This window comes from Phaenicophaeus curvirostris, chromosome 7 (genome assembly GCF_032191515.1).
Source record: "Phaenicophaeus curvirostris isolate KB17595 chromosome 7, BPBGC_Pcur_1.0, whole genome shotgun sequence".
In the NCBI taxonomy this organism is placed as follows: domain Eukaryota; kingdom Metazoa; phylum Chordata; class Aves; order Cuculiformes; family Cuculidae; genus Phaenicophaeus; species Phaenicophaeus curvirostris.
In genome coordinates, this window is record NC_091398.1 from 31,652,181 (window position 1) to 31,671,402 (window position 19,222).

The 19,222-nt window shown below is 47.6% G+C and overlaps 1 protein-coding gene and 1 long non-coding RNA gene across 2 annotated transcripts in view; both read right to left on the reverse strand.

Annotated features, from left to right (window-relative positions):
* Positions 1 to 1,761: 1,761 nt before the first annotated feature.
* The window catches only part of ITGB5 (integrin subunit beta 5), a 61,376-nt gene continuing 43,915 nt past the window's right edge, over positions 1,762 to 19,222 (reverse strand). The window contains exons 11-15 of the mRNA XM_069861469.1: positions 7,916 to 8,138; positions 7,113 to 7,216; positions 4,109 to 4,225; positions 2,777 to 2,943; positions 1,762 to 2,346 (exon numbers count right to left, since the gene is read on the reverse strand). Of these exons, the coding sequence (XP_069717570.1) occupies positions 2,251 to 2,346; positions 2,777 to 2,943; positions 4,109 to 4,225; positions 7,113 to 7,216; positions 7,916 to 8,138 (707 nt within the window). The 3' untranslated portion in view covers positions 1,762 to 2,250. The remainder of the gene's footprint in view (positions 2,347 to 2,776; positions 2,944 to 4,108; positions 4,226 to 7,112; positions 7,217 to 7,915; positions 8,139 to 19,222) is intronic.
* On the reverse strand, positions 8,194 to 9,007 carry LOC138722821 (uncharacterized). Its single transcript, XR_011337754.1, has 3 exons — positions 8,840 to 9,007; positions 8,439 to 8,616; positions 8,194 to 8,407 (listed from the first exon to the last, which is right to left on the reverse strand). It is a non-coding gene; the product is annotated as an uncharacterized lncRNA (long non-coding RNA).

Here is a 19,222-nt window from a genome sequence, read left to right on the forward strand (position 1 = left end):
AGAAAGCAAAGATGTGGTTTTGTTTTAAAACTCCTTGGTCCTTGGCAAATTAATGGCAGCAGAGCTCTATTCACAGTATTTGCTACTTTGGGTGACACAGCTGGTTGAAAACATTCCTGCCCTTCCTTTCCCTCCACTTTACTTCCTGCTCCCCCTTTCCATGCCTGGGGCAGTACAGCTTGTGCGAAGCAGTCACATGAACCAAGCTAAAACTCGCTCTGTCTACTTGCGATGATTATTTTTTGACTGTTTTCTATTTTTGCTTTTGTGATAGTGATGAACTCTATTACCTTACCAGCCTGGCCCTAGGTAGGATGGTCACAAAAACCAAATTTGCCCTATGGATGCTCCTTCCCAGCTGGCAGTGTTAGTCCCCAGTATTCATCACGCAATATCTCAGCCTGCAAACTTTAGCCTGTTCTTCAGTATTGGGTAGGAAACACGGAGCTCTGAAAAGCTGCCCCTCCGCATCTCTCAGGCCTGTCCTATTGCTCGTGGTGACACAGGGAGGAGGCAGCACATCCCCCAGCCCAGCAAAGGGGCTTACACAAAGGTAGTACCAGCATTTAAACAGAGCCTCCTCTTGCACTTGTTTTCAGGATGTATGCACCCTGCTTCTCTGCTAAGGCAGACTTAGTGGAATCAAATGGGAAGACAGGGTACAGATTTCATTTGTTTTGGGTTTTTTTCCCCATTTAATGTGCCACTGCTGCCAATGTGGCACTTACTGCACTCCTAAAAATCCCTATTTTGAGCTATTTTTAGTGCAGTCTGCTACATTCCTTCAGTGCTGCTGGTAGGAGGAGGGGGGTGGATCATAAAGTTCTTGAAGGAGAGCTGTTTATACTGAGCAAATAAGAGCTTTCTCTGGCAAAACCAAATAAAAAAAATTAATCCGGAAGGATGGACTTATGGCTCCTTTCCAATGAGAAGAGCAAGTCAAAACAATGAACGCCATTTGTTTTTGCTTTTCCCTGGCAAGCTTCCTCCTGCTGACTATTGCATGATCTGTTCAGGGTGAAGAGACTAGAAAAAAAAGAAAAAAGAAAAGGGGAAAAAAAAAGAAAAGCAGGCAGTTGCAATTGCTCTGGCTTCTCTCTCCTGCTGGCGGCTGCAGCCCTGTTGCAGTCTGTGCGGATTTAAAGCTGCAGCTGTTAGCTGGGGTAACCCAAACCCCAGCTCTAGAAGGAAACAGATGAGCCTGGGGAACAGTTTTGGGGGGGAAAAGGGAGACCCAACAAAACTAAAGCAAAAACATAAGGTATGTTGTGAAGCAACAACACCAGGTTTTATTGAGCTTCCTTTTCAGGCTCAGAGCTCCCTTGCTTTTCCAGCCAGGCTCCACTGGACCTTATAGCTCTAGTAAAAAGTCAGAGGTCTGGATGAGCTGCTGTGCTCTCCCAGCCACCCTCCTGCAGACACCCAGGCTGCACGCCTACTTGTGCTCCCCAAGGAATGGGTGTTTCATTTAGTTTCCTCAGCCTGAAGTCCAGCTTCCCTTGATTCCCACCCCTTTCCCATTGGTTTAACACCACCAGCACTGGGCAGGAGCTCCTTGTAGCACTCCCCACCCTGGGTCAACACCAAGCTATTAAATCAACATACCTTTCACGGCAGTCGCTGTGGCTCCAGCTCCTATTTTTACATCCAAGCTTTGACTGATAAGGCTCTATTAATATATCAATCAGGCAGCATCCTTGCTGTTCATTCCTGTCAGTGGAGGGAGGTCCAGCAGAGAGACGATGAACTCTACTCACAGCATCATATATGCACAATAGTTTTATTTTGGTTTTTTATATAAAAAAATTCCTAAAGACTGCAGAACTCTCATATCCTAATTTCTTACACAAATGCTTCCAACACCCTCTTCTTTTTAAGCTAATTCCCCCTAACAACTTGAGATGGCGTGGGTTCCCCTGATTTTGACCTAGTCCCCCTTTCTAATGGGATATGTCTAAAGCTGCAATATGGCACTTGGTTGGCTTAGTTGGCAGGTTTATTATATCCAGAAAGCTGGGGTATGGAGTCTCACACAGCCCAGAGTCCATCAGCACAGGCGGGGAGCCTGCTTCGTGTCCGTGCCTCCAGAATGAACCAGACTTTTCTCCTTACTGTGCAAATAACAGGCTTTGGTCACCGACCAGTCCTGTCGTAAGGGATTCTCATCCTTGGAGAGGATCCCCTCTTCAAGTGGGGAAGCAGCACACAGTCAAGCAATTGTCCACAGCAGCCCCGGGTGCCGAGATCCCATCAGTCAACTGTACCGTTGTAAGACCTGTTGAGCTTGTTGAATGTGAGCTCTACGTTATGCGTGGAAATAGGCTTTCGGTAGAGAGGATTGGATGCCTTTGGAGAAATGAATGGACAAAAAGAACAACGGTGAGGAGCAAAGACCGTGTCATGGTGAAAATGTGTATAATCCCTAATTCCTGTGCCAAATGATTTGGAGATACCACTGCATTTGGCTTCGACTGAAACACGCATTCAGATCCAAAATCAGTGTTGTTTGCCCATAGTTTGTCCATCAGACCCACCTTCTGTCCTGTCTGCAGGCACAGGCGATGACCTCAAATGCTGAGCACTAAAGCCTCCCAGGAGGTCTCCCTTGTAGACTTGATCAACCTGGCTGCCCCCAGTTTAAGCTCTGTCCCTGCTCCCCTACCCTCTTCAGCCCTCCAGCACTGCCGAGAAAGCAGCCCTCGTGCCTGCCACCCTTCTCCATCACTGCAGAGCTTTTTGCTGCTGGTACATCTTGCTAGCCCTGCCCCAGGCTTACCATTTCATATCTGGCCCTGGAGCGTTCGCTCTGGAATCGGTCAAACTCTCGTCTGTCGTGAATGGTGACAAGCAGCTTCCAGAGCCCCAGCAGGATGATGCCGATGAGCACCACGCAGCCGATCACCGCCAGTACGATGGTCACAGCACTGGGAGCTGAGCTGCATGCTGGTAATGAGGACGAGAAGGTAATTAGCTCGGATGTGAGTATATCCTGGATCAGGATACCAGGATGCAATGACCTGGACTGCAGCCACTGAGCAAGGGACCTCAGGACAGTGAGTAAATTGAAAAAAAAAAAAAAAGCAGCAGCCGTCTCTGAAACAAAAGGGATTTTTTTTTTTTTATTAAATAAATTTCTGGATATAGGCAGGTAGAAGGCACAATTCTCATAGACATCACCGGGGCTGGGATATCACATAGTGCTTCAGGAGAAGAGCAGTGCTGCAGTGCCACCATCACCAGTGACATCTGGTTTTAATGCTGAGTAACCCCTGTGGGACACAGAGAGTTAAGGTGCCTCTGGCAAAAGCCAGCTCAGCTTCTGGCCCACGTGGAGGCAGGTGATCACTAGGCACTAAATAAGTACATTAACTGCCAGCTAATCAACCGGTCTTTCAATTAAGTGCAAGCCGCAGCACAAACAAAATAAAACGTGCAGTATCTCGGTCTTTCCCATACTGGCCTGTGTCTCAGAGGACCAGAGCAGACTGTGAGAAGCTGCTGCTGAGTGCTTGCCAGCTTATCCTGCAGCATGCATTTTTTTTTTTTGAGAAACTACATTACATGTGATTAAAATAATGCTGGGAAGCACAGCTGCCTGTGGCAGCCTGGGGAAGGCAAGCAGGGACACGCAGCCTTACACTGCCTGGACCAGAGAGAGCTCTGTTGAAATGCAGAAGATTCTATAGGTGATGTCAGGCTTTCCAAACATCCCAACTTAGTGAGCAGTAGCACCAAGTGTTCCTTTCTGATTCTTTTTGCTCCCAGTGGTTATATCTCCAAATCAGTACATGGCATACTTTTTGCCACATAAACAGGCTGGGCTTAAGTTCAGCATCCCAAGCTGGCAGAAACCCCTTCAGCCCCTCGCTAGCAATGCTGGCGGCTCAGGTGTATGTTTCATGCCCAGAGTCCCTATTTTACTGAACTGGGAGCCTTTGGAACTGGGGTTCAGCACTGTAAAACATCCTACTTTTTTAAAATCATGCCAGTTCATCTGCTTGCACATGTCTTCATGCAGCCAGTGGAAACAGCCTTTCTGCCCCCAGCAGCCTGTCACCTCTTGCAAGGCACCTTATGCTATTAAAGGGAAACCCAAGGGAGGACCAACCTGGCTCTTTGAGGACGGTGAGGTTGGATTTCCCACTGGCAAGCTCTGAGTAGGTGAACTTCATGACACAGTTATTCACTGGGTAGGCACAGAGGATCACATTTGGGTCATCCGTTTCTGAAACAAGATGCAGAGGAACAGTTTTATTTTGGGTTGTTTTTTTTTATATTAAAAAAAGAATCCTAAAGACTGTGGAACTCTTGTATCCCAATTTCTTACACAAACGCTTTCAACATCCTCTTCTTTTTAACCTAATTTCCCCCTAACAATTTCAGATGGCGTGGTTCCTCATGATTTTTTGATCCAGTCCTCTTCTCTAACGGGCTATGTCTAAAGCAGCACTATGGCACTTGGTAGGCTTAGTTGTCAGGTTATGTTAGGAATTAGCACAAATTTCTGCATGCTGAGAAGGGCTTCGCATGGGTGCCTGGGAGTGGAGGAATGGGGAGCAAGCCTGGAAAGCAGCACAGTTGGATCATGACTCATGCAAATTGTAAGTAAGCAGCATCTAGTCTTACTGCTTTAGAAAAGGTGGCACTCAGCAAACATTGCATGGCAAACAGAGGCAATCTCACACATAAACACACACACCCCCTTAGCACAAGTCTGCTTTGGCAATAAATGCTGTTTTCTTCTTAATTTGCTACATCTCTTGAAGAGTGGAAGCTGAAGAGAAAGCAAGGGGGAGAGACACAGCCTGTGTCGACACGATGGGGCCAGCAGCAGAAGCTCATGGTTGGCTCACACTCCAGCTGTGCTGACTGGCTCCAGCGCTGGGAACCATCGAGAAGTTTGTTTTTAAAGGGTGAGACAGAGGAAAATGGAGAGGGGAGGGGGGAATGAGGGGGAAGGGAGGAGCTGGTTGGAAGGGATGGTAAGGATATGAGGGATTTGCAAGAAATGCAGCCATTTAATTCCCCTGCCACATGGGTGCTGTTTGTTTGCCTGTTCAAGATACCCAGCAGAGCCTGTCACTGCTCTGGTCACTATAAAATGCTTCCTGAGGAAGGCTGCTTCATGAAAGCAATTAAAAAGTTTCAGCAAAGCCACCATCTGAGATTTGCAGCTCTAGCTCCAGGGGTGATTTCAGCAGAGCCACTGCCTGGCACAGCCACAGCTCATGGGGGGTCCCTGCTACAGGGACAGTGCCTGAAGGGAGGTGGGGGAACATCTTTGGCCGTGCCAGCTAGCTCTGCAGGAGTACATCTGCAGGCCTGCACGGACAGAGAGTTTCAAGGGTGAAGAAGGGATTCGCACACCCAGTGCTATTGGCTGGCAAATGTGTGACTTCGGCTTAAGCACCCAGAAACTACTCCCCACAGCTCTCCTCCTCACTCATATCCGTGCCTGTCTGTCACACAGAAAAATGATCACGTTAATGACCACTGGTGTTCCAGCCCTTATCTCTCTCCTGTCTGTCTTTCCTTTCAATGCTTTTGACCTGCTTTCAGTTGAAAGATTAATACTCTCCATTTCAACAGTTCTAAGATCAGATGCAACTGCCCCTCTGGTGAGTCCTGATGGGTGTGGACAAACCTCAGCTGTTCCTACTTTTAGACAGGAGAGTCTGGTCTACCTACACACTGGTATTAAAGACAGGGCTGGAGAAATTCAGACCTATGTCTTCGGTAACAAATATCAGTGTTCAGCCTCTCAGCAGGGACTTTTAACACCTGCTACATAACACAAAAGCACTTGAATAGCTGAATTTGACTGAAACTGCCTGTAAAGAAGTCCATAGTGCCCAGACACTTTCTCTAGGAATATTTTGCTTTACCTCGTTCTCTTATAGTCCAGATCTCCAGGCCACAAAGTGCCCTGGCTTACCTAGAGCTTAGCACCACCCCCGCTCTGACTGTAATAGTTCAACAGAAGAATACGGGTAATTCCCCAAAATGGATTAAACCAGAAATTTGGCCGTGTTTTTCTCTCAAAGCCAAGCAGGGAGGAGGCAAACCACAGCCCAGCCTCACCTCCCAGGGCACAGTCAGCAAAAAAGCTGCCTTTGGCATTGTGCAACACCCAAGCAGAGCTTTAATCCCCTAGCTCAAAAGAAACACAGACCAGCCAGTCCTAAGCAAGAAGGGTTGTGAGGTTTGAAAGTGCCTTGTAACCTCTTGCAGTGTGCCAGTGTAGGTGCACTCCCCAATAAACTGCAGGGAGGATGGAGAGAACAAGAGCAAGTCTCCCAAAGGAAAAGATAGGAAAGCCTCCGGTTGCAATTTTAAAACTAGACACTGTATGTGAGAGGAGTAAATAGGAAAAACATCACCTGCAGGCTGCTCAGGAGGAAGGGAGAGAGAGAGTGAGCAAGGTAGAGCACTCCTATCTCTATAAGCTACAGGAAGAGAAGGAGGAAATGTCAGATCGAAAATGTGATTTATCCCTAACTGATCTAGAAAAAATAGCCTCTCTGTCCCTCCCTCAGAGGCCAAGGTCAGGGCCGTGATTAATGCCATCACAGTTCGGGTCTACTCTACCCTCCCAAATAGCAACTGTGGACTCCAGAACGGCGCTTGAAAAGAAGGGGGAGAAAGTCATCTGCTGGGGGATGTACATGTAGGGTGACCTCTGGAAGAGGACACAAAGGGAAAGAGAAGAGCTTGACGGTGGGACTTTTAGCTGTCAGTTCCACCAAAGCTGAACTCATCATCTCCAAAATAGCTTTGCTTTCTTTCACAAGCTTACTTCTTCCAAGATGTATTCTCAGAAGATTAGAGAATGCTTTTTTCAGGTGCTACTTTGTTCTTTTGCACTCTCTCACAGCTCATCTAAACTTCTGTCAAAATCAAAGGGAGTTTTTACTTCAATACAGATTATAGACTGGAGAGAGGGTCACGCATATCCCTTATGCACATACTCATACCACATACACACACACATATTTCTAAATGTCAGGTTCTCTTTGAGGTTTTCTTTACAGGTATGTCTTGGTCTGGTTAAGAGGAGTTCAAACCGCAGTCATTTGCTCCCACCATCTGCAGCCTTGCTGCTGCCTGCTTACCGAGAACATCCACAGTGGTGATGATCTCGTCCTTGCAGTGCTTTTGGCAGGTTTGGTTATCAGCTAGTCTTCCTGAGTTAAACAGCTTGCATTCAATGCAGTCCCTGCGGAAAGACACACAGAGGGGAAGATTAAGCACTCGTCAGAAGCAGCATGAACAAAGAGATTCACCTCTCAGAAAGCAAAACTCCCTGGTTGTTGGTCTGGAGGCCGCACATCTGTACCACAAGGAGAGTGAAACTTCAGGGCCAAGCATCTCCATCCAAGGACGGATTTATTCTGAGGGTGGATTCAATGAAGGTATAAAAATAGCTGATAGATCTGGGGACTCTGATGTTTGGATGTTGGGAGCTGCGTATCAACAGCTACAAAATCCATCCTGCCTGAGATCGAGGCAGACAGCATTGCTGTCCCGCACCACTCTGGGCTAATGCCCAGTGCACCTCCATCACTGTGAGGCAGGCAGGCAGCCCCATCAACCTCTCCTCTACAGCTTGCAGTTCTCGTGCAGCTCAGGGTGCAATAAAACTCAGGTTGCCATCCCTTCCTGCAGAGCAGGGCAGCGCGGGAAATTAACAGAGACATGAACCTCCACGAGAACTTGGGCAGCAACACTTGTTACTTCTCTATCTGGGATACTCTTAGGTTGCTTAGCATGGGTTCCAAACGGCAGGAGGCTTACCTGGGACTAATCACCCCAGTTAAATGAAGCAGGAGTAATTCTTTAGCTGAAAAGTCTCCCAAAGCCAACTGCTGCCCTTACCACCAGCAACAAGTCCCTCCTGAATACCCCCCGTGAGTACCTTTTAGTGCTACAGACGCCTGGGCAGGTGGGACACTTCTCGCACGTCTCTCCAAAAGCTCCCGGCTCGGTGCATTGACATTTGCCACAGACACAGGTGCCCCTGCCGCTGCACATCTGCCCATCGCTGGAAACACAGCTGTCTGTCTCAGTGGAGCAGTTGCAGTTGTCCCCGATGTAACCAGCATGACACTTGCACTCCCCGCAGTGACATTCTCCGTGGCCTGAAAGAGAGAGCAGGGGGAAGGTGTGAGCTGCATAGGTCCCTGCATAGGAGGAACGAGCAGGGAAAACTACCAGAGAGGCTTTATTTGGCAGAGTAACAAACACATGGCGATAGGAAATGCCTAGATTTCAAATAATTACCTACATGCAGCGGCAAAAAATACCTAGTCCCAGCTCCTCCAGCTTCCCTCTATAGCTGCTCAACATAAATGGGCACCTCTCCCTTCCTAGGTAGGACAAGGCGGCCAGGATAGGGACACAAACTGTTCTTGGGAGGTACCAGCAGTGATGGTGACCACGGGAAGAACAGGACAGCTCCCTTCAAGCAGACACAGCCTACAACTGGACAAGGCTACTTCCCTCCCAAGTCCACGCAAGGATCAACCACCTACTATTGCAGAGCCCAAATAAAATTAGCTGGTAGAGATCACATGCTCCAGCCAGGTGTCACACTTGTAACTCTTATTTTCCTGCCTTCTGATGAAAGTTCCTAAGCATCCTCCGCTCTCCAGTTTGCCCCCATTCAGTGTTTGACTCCACCAAGCAAACATTAACACCCAAGAGCACATTTTGATAGCTTTTCTTACCCACAGTGTGAATATTCCCCACCTCCACCTCCTGGTGCCCAGCGCTGTGTAACAGGGCTTTGTGGAGTGCTAAAGCTCCCACTGCCACAGAAGGCGAGCAGCATCTCTGTTACTGAGTCCTCAGCTCTTCCTAAGCATCACTCATCTTCACTCGTGTACCCACCTGAAGGTTCTGGCTAGGCTAGGAGGGTGCAGTTTAGTCCCATGATTTCCACTGCTACTGGAGTAGCAAAAATATTTAGCTGATGAAGAGTCTCTGGCAGCAACTTTCAAAATATTGCTTCTCAAACTAGATATGTCCATCTTAAAGGCATGGCACTGTGCAGACAAATCCTTTGGCACCAAAGGATGTAGCAAAGCCAATGCAATCTCACTGCTCAGTGCAGGAACTGGACAGCAGGCCGCACAACCAGGCTGCATCCAGTTTTCTGTCTTGATACAGCCTTGGATTTTGCTTGCAGAACCACTGTGCCAGTGAACGGGGGGCCCAAGCCATACTCCAGCCTAGTCTTCTCCAGGTCACACCACTCAACAAGCAATTTTCTCCTCCTCCACAATTCTCTGCCCACTGTGGACCGTGTGCTATGGAGCACTGGGCCCTCAAAATGTTGTAAAAGAGGGCATTCCTACAAGGGCTTCCATGTTTACTGGGCTGGCTGCTGTTTTATAAGAATGTCTTTTTTTTCTATCTACATTGAGAGGTATGGAGATAAGAATGGAACAGTGACTCCTTATTGGTTTTGAATCCAGAGTTTAGCAGCAAAAAGCCTAGCAGGTTGATAATTTCATTAGGTCTTTTCTACCCTCCCTTTCTAACAGTTTTACTTCAGAAGTACTCCCCAAAACCTTAAAACACCTTAAAAAAAATCAACAAGCACCATCTTTTGTGTCCAAGTGAGACCTCTATGTCCCACCCAATACCATGAAGGTTGCTGGGACCAGCTGCATCTCCCCCAGAGAACAGCTCAGGGCAGCTCACAGCAGAGATGGATGAAGAAACCAATCCAGTAAGGGCACTCTTCTGCTGAAGCATCCCCTTACAGCTATGAGGTTTAGCGACGGGCTGAGAGAGTCAACAGGCTTCAAGGCTTTCAGTGACGGTAAGCGGAGTGGCTGCCTGCCAGGCATCTGGTTTCAGAACGGCATCCATCAGCAAGCTGGAAATTCTGCTTGAATTCCTCCTTGGTCGGTCCCTAGGAGAAGGGATGCCTTTGAAGGCATAGTTTATAGAGCTGAAGAGTTTGTATACAAGGCTCATCAGCAATCTAATTACAGTTCAGCTTTCCCACTGGAAACAGCCTCAAGTGCCCCAGAGAAGACAAATTATATACATGTTCCTTTCGTCAGCACAAAACTACTGAGCTCCCTGCCTCTCCCATTGCTCCAAGACTGCCAGAGAGGCTGTGGATTGTCAAGCTGTATCTCCTGCCAAAAATCACCGGAGCACCTTCTGTTTCACTAGGAATCTCGTACATCCCAGCACATTGCAAGTTGCCTCCCTACAGCCTTTTTTTTTTCACTCCCACCGTTTGCTTTGGATCCAGCCTGCAAACTCAAACATTACTAGACAGAGGAGATTATGTTTCCAAGACCTCTAGAGGTGAGCTCCTTCCCCGCCTACATCTGATGGAGATTAAAAATCCCTCACTCTGTTTGCCTTCATGACAACAGCCTTACCCTTTCCCCAGACATTCTGTACAGATTTGGCTAAGCTACAAAGCTCTACTATTGAGCCCATGGACACAACTCCATCCACTAACACTGCTGCTCAGGGTGCAGATGCAGAGCAGGGACACCCTGCACCCTCTACTTTGAGCTGAATGAGGTGACTGCCTTTTATTCACCATTAATTTAGGTGATTGAGTCCTTGCACACAGCAAGTTTGGTGCCTCCATAGCAATACATGTGTCCAAATTAGCTATAAATCACAGTTTTCTTAAACGGGCACCACTTCAAGGAATCCAAAGCACCGGGGCTCTGTGTACACGGCATTTAATAAACGTATTCACACTTGAATTTGAGCTGTGAAGGCCAAGAGAAGCAAGCCAATTGCATTCATACAACCCCATTGTACTGACCTTTGGGCAGAGGGATAGAGCCCCTGCGTTGTCAGCCTCGGCTCACCACAGAGCCCAGCACAAGATGCAAATCCATTGGAAATGTGTCTCTGGCTGTGTTACTGCTCATGATACGGATCACTTTTTAAAGCCATCAGTCCTAGGCCAGTACAGGAGGCTAGAAATCCTGCGCGTCCCTTCCAGCCCCTGACATGCTGGGAATGGAGCCTGGAATGACTGTCCCAATGAAGGGAAAGAACCATTTCCAAATAATGCATCCTATTAAAACTCACTGATTGGAAAATTTAAGATACAGCATCTTAAAGCAAACAATTTCATTTTTTGAAAGCAATGAAGAAAAAACTCTTCTATTTAAGAGTGACTGTGTAGGGTGTCAGCTTGAAATTTAAAAACATGTTGAAACACGTTTTCTGCTTCAGCTACACTGGCTCAACACACAAGTAGCCACTGGCTGAAGCTCATCATGGAGAATGTGCCAAGAGTGGGAATTTCCATGTTGACCTTTAGAAGCAAAGATGTTGCTGCTTGCATCAGCCTGAAAGAGTAGCCACTCTCGCAAGCACCATGAGCTCCACTTCTGGTGCAGTCCATCCATCTCTCACGTAGCTTGAAGACACGTGGTGAGTGGGATACATTTATTCCTTATACAGGTGTCACAAGTCAGCACACTTAACGTCCACCTGGAGCACTCGGTCCTCTTGCTCAGGACATAGCTTGAAAGGAATCCCTAGGCAATGTGGCATGTTGGTCATTGCAAGGCTTTCGGTGATGGTGACCCAGACCTGAGGTTTGCAGCACGCAAAGTGCTACCTGGTACTCCTATTTCACAGCAGAATTTGCTGCACATTTCTGGTCCCTGCTATCCTACAGTCAAATCCAGCGCTGATGCAGTTAAGCAGTTTCTGTGGCATGTAAGATCATGCCTGCAGGAAGCCTTCCACCACTATGCCGATGATGAACCTAGTTTCACTTCCCAGTTGTGTCCTCAAGGAGGGTGTTTTTCCAGACAACTCTGCACCAGCAGAAGTCTCATGGTGTAGGACAATACCCTGGATTTTAACCCCTGCACCCTTTGAGTTTGCATGTTCTCTATTAAAGCTGGTTTGTGAAGCCAAAGGACGTTTATTATGTTCTCCAAACATAGCAAGAGATGTTTTCTTATGTTCCCATCCTTGAAATGAGACGATCTTAGATGTTTAAAAGATCCAGATCTAACTGGGTAATGAAATGCTCCCTCTGAATTTGATAACATACTTTCCGTCCAACTCTTGATTGTTGCGGGGTGTAACATAAAACACATGTCAGGGAGGCTGCAGAAACATGCTGGGAGGGCGTAACAGAGGAAAGCAACGCTTCTGGGGTCAAAGAGCAGTCCTCAGACTAGGTTTGGACTAGTCTGGGCTCCAGAAGGTTAAGAGCCACAGAGTGCACTGCTGCTTGGAGGCACCCTCTTCCCAAGGAGGTCACTGAGGTGGACTGAGACCTGCAGCCCAGCTGGTCGCTCTGTCTCTCCCTGCCCTGAAACACATCCCCATCCCACTGCTGTGCCCTGGCCGGGCTGCACATCTCGCTGTCACTCAGGCAGCTTTTGGCAGGATATCCAGATGTCCTTATTCCACCCCAGCTGCCCCTGTCTCTCCTCCTCAGCTGCCTGCCGGGACGACAGCCGCAGACCAAGACCATCTACACTCACCCTGGTGCTGCACAAACCCGGCTTGGCAGCCCGACACCAGTGCAATGTGCCACAGCTCTGGCCCCTGAGCCAGGTGGTTGCTGGCAAGCAGGAATTTGGATAGTGGATTCTGGCAGAAACTTCCAGCCTCTGACCCCAATTTCATCCCGGGCTTCCTGAGAGCAGGCTGCAAAGCGGGACCCCGCAGTGGCTGTGTGCTTGGCAGGACAGCCCGCCTGCCCTCTGCAATAACCCACTTTGTCTTGTAGGAACAGCACCGACTGCTGCTGCACCCAGAGGGCTGAAGCTCAGTGCACTAAAAGCTCTTTTGCTTTGTCTTTTGATAGAAAGTGGTTTTCAGAAAGCCCCCTACTACTGGGGGGCACAAAATAATGCAAAAATACCAGCTTGCTTTTGAGAGAAATAAAAAAATATCCCAGCTTTTATGGAGGGGGAAAAAGGGTTAGAAAACAAGTCCCTCCGACACTCCTTAATTCCCACCTTCTAGCATATTAAATCTATGTGCCTACAAAACAAGACAAAAAATCCTCACGATTTTTAAGTAATTTTCTTGGTTTCTGAGCACTCAGGATGGGAAAGGTCATACTGCATTTTGTTCCCATTAAATCAAGTCACTCATATTTGTACCTACATGTTCACATCCAGGCTTTGGGTCAGGACCTTCAACATGCTGTGCTTTTGTCATTTTCAGTTACTTGAATAATTAGTTTGAAAAAACCCCATAAAACCCCAACAGAAAAACCAATTAAGATAAATAAGTTACAGCAAGCCATTTCCAGGTTCCTCAGTGCCACCCCTGTAAGGAGCCCTGGCCGCTGTGCCCATCACCCGCAGAGCCCAGATGCAGAAGCCACATGTTGTTTGTTCTCCCTAGGAGTGAAGGCACCAAACACATCTGCTTATGAAAGAAGAAGCAGTCAAACTAACAGTTTTTGACCAGACTACATGATCTCTTGGCAAAAGCATCCCATGTCTACAGGAGAGGCTCCAGAAACAGCACATTTTGAGTGGGAGGATGAAGGGAAGTGGAAGAGGCTTTGAACACTTTGAAAACATGGCTTGGGAAAGGGCTATGGTAAGACACAGCGCCTGCTAAGGCAAATAAATCATTGACTTCCCCACTAATCTCTTTCCATGACTCAAAGCAGCCGGCACTGCACATCAAGAGGCCAGGCAAGGCAAGGCAGCCTGCGGCACAGCTCAGCTTCATGGCACCGTCCTGCTGCCAGATGGTCGGCACCAGTAGGAAGCCAGAGAGAGCTCAGGAGATATTAAATAGTGGGCACAGGCTTAGGATCCATTCCCTTAGTCCCATTGGTCTGGCAGGGAAAGAAAGGGCAGGAAGCTGGCAGAAGCATCCTGAACTCCTGGAACCCACAGAGCATAACCACCTCCTTGCAAAAAAGGAGATTACTATATAAGCAGACAAATGTTAAGGGTCCAAGGTTTCTCTGCAAACTGCAATGCATCCACTGTTTGCCTCCATTCATACCAGATAGAATCATAGAATCACTAGGTTGGAAAGGACCCATAGGATCATCAAGTCCAACCATTCCTACCAGTCACTAAACCATGTCCCTCAGCACCTCATCCCTCTGTCCCTTAACCTCCAGGGAAGGTGACTCAACTACTAACCTGGACAGCCTGTTCCAGGGCCCAATGACCCTTTCCGTGAAATATTTCTTCTGATGTCAAGCCTGAACCTCCCCTGGCAGAGCTTGAGGCCATTCCCTCTCGTCCTGTCCCCTGTCACCTGGGAGAAGAGGCCAGATCCCTCCTCTCCATAACCTCCTTTCAGGGAGTTCTAGAGAGTAATAGATAGAACTACACACATTCATTTGTCCATAATGAAACACAGAAACAAACATTAAGAGTCTAGTAATAAGTAAATAGTGCTTTTCTGTATGTTATTCACACCAGACACCATAGATCTGTGCATCTTCCCATTGCATTAATTTCAATGGATATTTTTACCCCAAAGCACATGGATTTGGCCCAGAATCAACAAGGCTTTAAATAAGCCTTTATTTCAATCCTAGCACCGGTTGAGCTCATCAGTCATCAAAATAGCATCAGAGATACAAACTAATGAAACCAAAGGTGAAGGAATAAATATATGTTTGAGCTGCTAATTCAGCCTTGGGTACCCATGAGCCCCCTCACCAGCTCCACATTACTGCCAGCATCCCCCACGCTGCAGCACTGCAGTTACAAAACAAAAAACCCTCAGCCCCACAACTTCTCACACCCTTGGAAACTTCTGGGATAAATGAGAACCTGGCAGGGGAAACAGAGCTTTGAAAACTGCTGTCTCATGAAGGCAGCTGAAAGCGATCCGGGGCAGGCAGACTTCCTGCGGCAGCCCTGGCCAGCCTTTCCTTATTTTCCTTGTCTCCATCACAGAAAGGGAGCTGAAACGTAATCACAAGTCACAGCTGATGATCCAACAAAAAGCCAAATTGGGCAGCTAAGAGTCACTTCCTGAAAGAGATCTAAAGCTGCATTTCTTAAAATAAAATCTTCCTCTTTTTTTTTTTTTTTTTTAAGTCAGCTCGGCACTCCACAAATCTCTTGACTTAGCGCCTCTGGCCAAGCCTGCCACATGTGGCCTTCTGGATGATGACCCTGAGCTGGGAGCTGGAGCTGTTAGGTCCTGCTGCTGACTCTGCTACTGATGCAAGGAGTGATATGGGGCAAGGGCTGCTGCCAGACCCTCCCAGAGATGCAATATTTCCTCCCAAATGGGAGCAATGGGGATGGGAGTGCTTGTTCCTTTTGCGCCGTGGGTCCAAATACCATCCCACCAAACTGGGCATGTGATCAACCTCAGCTTCTTTACCACTCAAGCACCTGACATGGAGGGCATTGCAAAAGCTGCTATGAATTCATACTCCTTAACCTAGGAATAAAAGGGGGGAACCTCTAGTTTTTCCACTTCCTTTGTTTCCCTCTAATTCTCTGACTCAAAAAGGGCTCTGTTCTGCTACATTTTCCCACCAACATAAATCCCTTCTGACGCAGGTGTCTGGGTCTCCCATGGGATGCATCAACATCTCTCCCACCATGGTGCTCCTCTCTTCCAGCCAACTCTCTGGCCCTGCAGCACGTTAAGGAATTTCATCTGCAATCCTCAAATAGATGGAGAGCACAAAGCCCCCCTCACTGCAGCTCCCACCATTTGTTTTCTCTCACTCCAAAAAGCTCAACAAAGAAACATACCTGGCAAAGAACCATTTCCATTTGGCTCTCCCAACCGTGCCCAGATACCACCAACATCCATGGGTACACAACCAGGAGCTTTTCTCTTCACTTATATAATTCTTGGCCCATCTCTTAGCTCAGGTCTGCTTACACAACTCTACATTAAGCCTTTAGCTTTTGTCACCAAAGGCTCTGGAAGATTTAGAATGATAAGGGGACATATGGTGACCATGTGTTATATGGAATGCACATAAAAGGCTTGGGAAAAGCTACAGTGCCACAAACATTTCACCGATGCATTGTGGCTTCAGGAAGAATGATGATCTCCCTGTTCTGGTGCCTAACCAGGTTCCTACCACCTTCTACCACCCAAAAGCCTCCAAATTTATTCTTAAAACAAAACTTGGCTCCAAAACAAAGCAGCACAACCCCAAATGCCTAACTTCAGGGCCAAATTATATGGTTCAGGCCCACCCTTCAAATGAAAAGCAGGCTAATTCCCATCCAGCTGAAGCCCAAATGGGCTGAATATCCTTTCAGCTGGACCTCATTAAGAGGAGTGGGCTCTGAAGCAGAGAGATTCTTTCTCTGTGCAAGCCAGTGCTGTGGGAGCCTTGCCCAGTTCTGTGTTTGGATGCAAACGCATAATCTGGTGCAAGTTCACCAAAGGTCCATGGTTTTGGAATGGATTTCTCCCTTCCCAAAGAAGCTGGAAGAAGTCAGAATATAATTCAAAAGAAAACAAAAAGAAAAGAGAAAGAATGAACCAATATCCTGTGCTACACTTCCTTTTCGTCAGCTGTTTAAATTCAGTTTTTAAAGCAAACTGAGCAAAATTCACAGGTTGTCAGTGCACGTTAACAAGAAATGCAGAGATCCAGAATCTCACTCACCTGCTGGTTTAAGGCTTCACCTGCCTCTAAACCCCAAATAGAGCATCATTTCCAAATGTTTACTTCTGTTAATAATTCTATCATAGTAATTTCTAATATCCCCTAATATAATAGAAGGATTAAATGCATACAGCAAATATGGTTGGATGCTGGCTATATAGAACATTCATCCTAAGACCATCTTCTCTCCTTGGGCATTGGGAAGGTGATGAGCTACGTTTTCATCTTGTTTTTCTTTCGTAGCTTTCTGCTTGCTGAAATAGGAAGTTTCTGAGCTCAAGGGAGTGTGGCTGCAGCAGCACAGTGGCGTTTGGGTACATGCCTGCACCATCAGATGACACCTCCAGTTGTGGCCCACACACTGTGCTAATTTAAATGCAAAGACCCAAATACGATCTTTAATGTCTCTTCCAACCCAAACTATTCTATGATTCTATGACAGAGCTTTGGCTGCCATAAAGATCTTGCAGAGTCACTTCTTTAATTCTGCCCTGGTGTTTAATGCCTCATTAGCATGCGTTAGTGCTTGCAAAAGGTCTGCTCGAGGACAAGGAGAAACCCCAGTGAAAAGAGGCAGGAACAGCAACGCTCTGTGCGGGTCGGTCCTCCAAGGAGCTGCTGCCAAATCTGGGGAGAGTTGCAAGACTTTGACAGCAATGAGGGCCCAGGCAGGGGCAAAGGAGGGGAAAAGAAAGTCAGCCTTGCCCTTTCGTGCCAGGAATGGAAACTGGTGAAGCAGCACTCAATATGCTGGGGAAAAGAAGTCCGACTCAACTGCTTTTTTGGTGTGAATAACCCTTTGCAAGAGCAAGGCAGGGCAGGCAGTGTATCCTAGCTGCCAGAAACACGAAAGAAGATAAAGAATAAACACAGCGTTGGACAGAAATATGAATAAAAGTATCACTTGTATTCCCATAAGAAACGCAAAGATCATTGAATATCTCAAGTTGAAAGGGATCCATAAGGATCACAGAGTCCAACTCCCAAATAATCAGCAATATAATGGTAATGCCTGGTAGCGTAATACCTACTATTGCATTTATTTATCATGAAAGAAATTCAAGGGACTGTAGAGCACAGAGCATTCTAGCTAAGAACCATTCACCTGCACTGAAACACAACCTCCTCTGACCTGAAACACAGCAGCTGCACTGGGCAACATGGGAGGTTGTCAGCAGAGCAACCAGAGCGAGGAGCCAGACATTTTTACATGCTGCAGCTACAAGCTGTGCCCATGCGTTCATGGGTTACAGCCTGTGGGCAAGAGTCATCCTGTGCCACCTGTCCCAGCCCAGTGGCCATTTGAACCTCTAAGTTCAGTCTTCTTGGGAGCAGGACAGGGAGGTGCATGCTCTCAGAGGAGAGCAGCATATGTCTCAGCATTGAAATTAAAAGGGAACAGAAAACGGGTAAAGGGGAAAATATAAATCAGGAGAGGAAGCAGAAGAGAGAGATTGGGGAAGGGAGGAAATAATGCCCCAGGTCAGGGTGGTTTCAAGAGCATCCCAGGACCATAGATACGAGCAAATACATGCCCTGAGTCATTTGCATGCTCTTCCACAAGGCCATCAGGGATTTGTGTGCCAGTGAGACAGAGTATTCATGAAGATGAAATCTGGGACGCAAACATCTCCCCACGTGGCTCTTAGCCCCTTTCTACATCAGGGCTCTCAGCCACGGCTCCTAGAGATGAACACAGACAGAATTACACGTGACACACTGCTGAATTTGGTAGTGTAAAGTCAGAGACCTGCAAAAATCAAAGGATCTGCTGGGAGTGAGAGGCTGGTTGCACGGATGCCAGCAAGACAACATTAAGGGCAGGTCCCTCCTAAAGCGGTAGGTGTCCGTCTGTCTTGCCTTAGGGCTGCCAAGAGGACGGAGCTTGTGCCTGAGCCAAAGCCCATCCTCCCAACCCAGGAAGTCTGCATTGGTAGAGGTTGTGTTTTAAATATAAAATACTCCCTGGATTCTCTGTTACAGGTAACAAGCAGACCACTAACACATGAGGACAGGCATCAGTGGCCAGCAGTAACACACTGCCAAGGTGTGAGTGCCCCCACTTCCCTGCCTCTACACAGTCCTCCAAAATAATAGTGGCTGGTGCTCAGGAACCCCTTGCTTGTAAGGAAAATTACTGCTAGAGTGATGCTAACACCAGCACAGCTCCTGGGGTGCCCCTCTCCACCTTTCCAAATCATCCGTGAGCCTGAGCTGGGTGTCCCTGCTTCTCATAGCAGAAGGTGCCACCTGGTTGCATGATACAATGCAAGCATGGGTCACTGTTGGCTTCCCACAGCGGGTAAACACACATCCCTGTGGTTTATCATCCTCTTCACACTGTAAAAAGTGCGGAGAGTTTCTCAATAACATTCACCACTAAAAGCTGAGAGGTTTTGAGTGTTGCTCTCGGAGCTCACTGCCCCCTAGCCAAGGACAGCCAGACCTGGCCTTTCAGAAAAGAACCTGCAGGCAGCAGCCCAGGGATGAACCTTGGGCTCAGCCATCAGGTCCTGTTGATGAAATGACACCTAAAAGCCAACACCCCACGCATAACAGCAGCGGCAGGCTCCTCCAACAGTTCCTTCTCTGCCTGTGGAAATGTTTTTCAAATCACCACTTGAACAACCA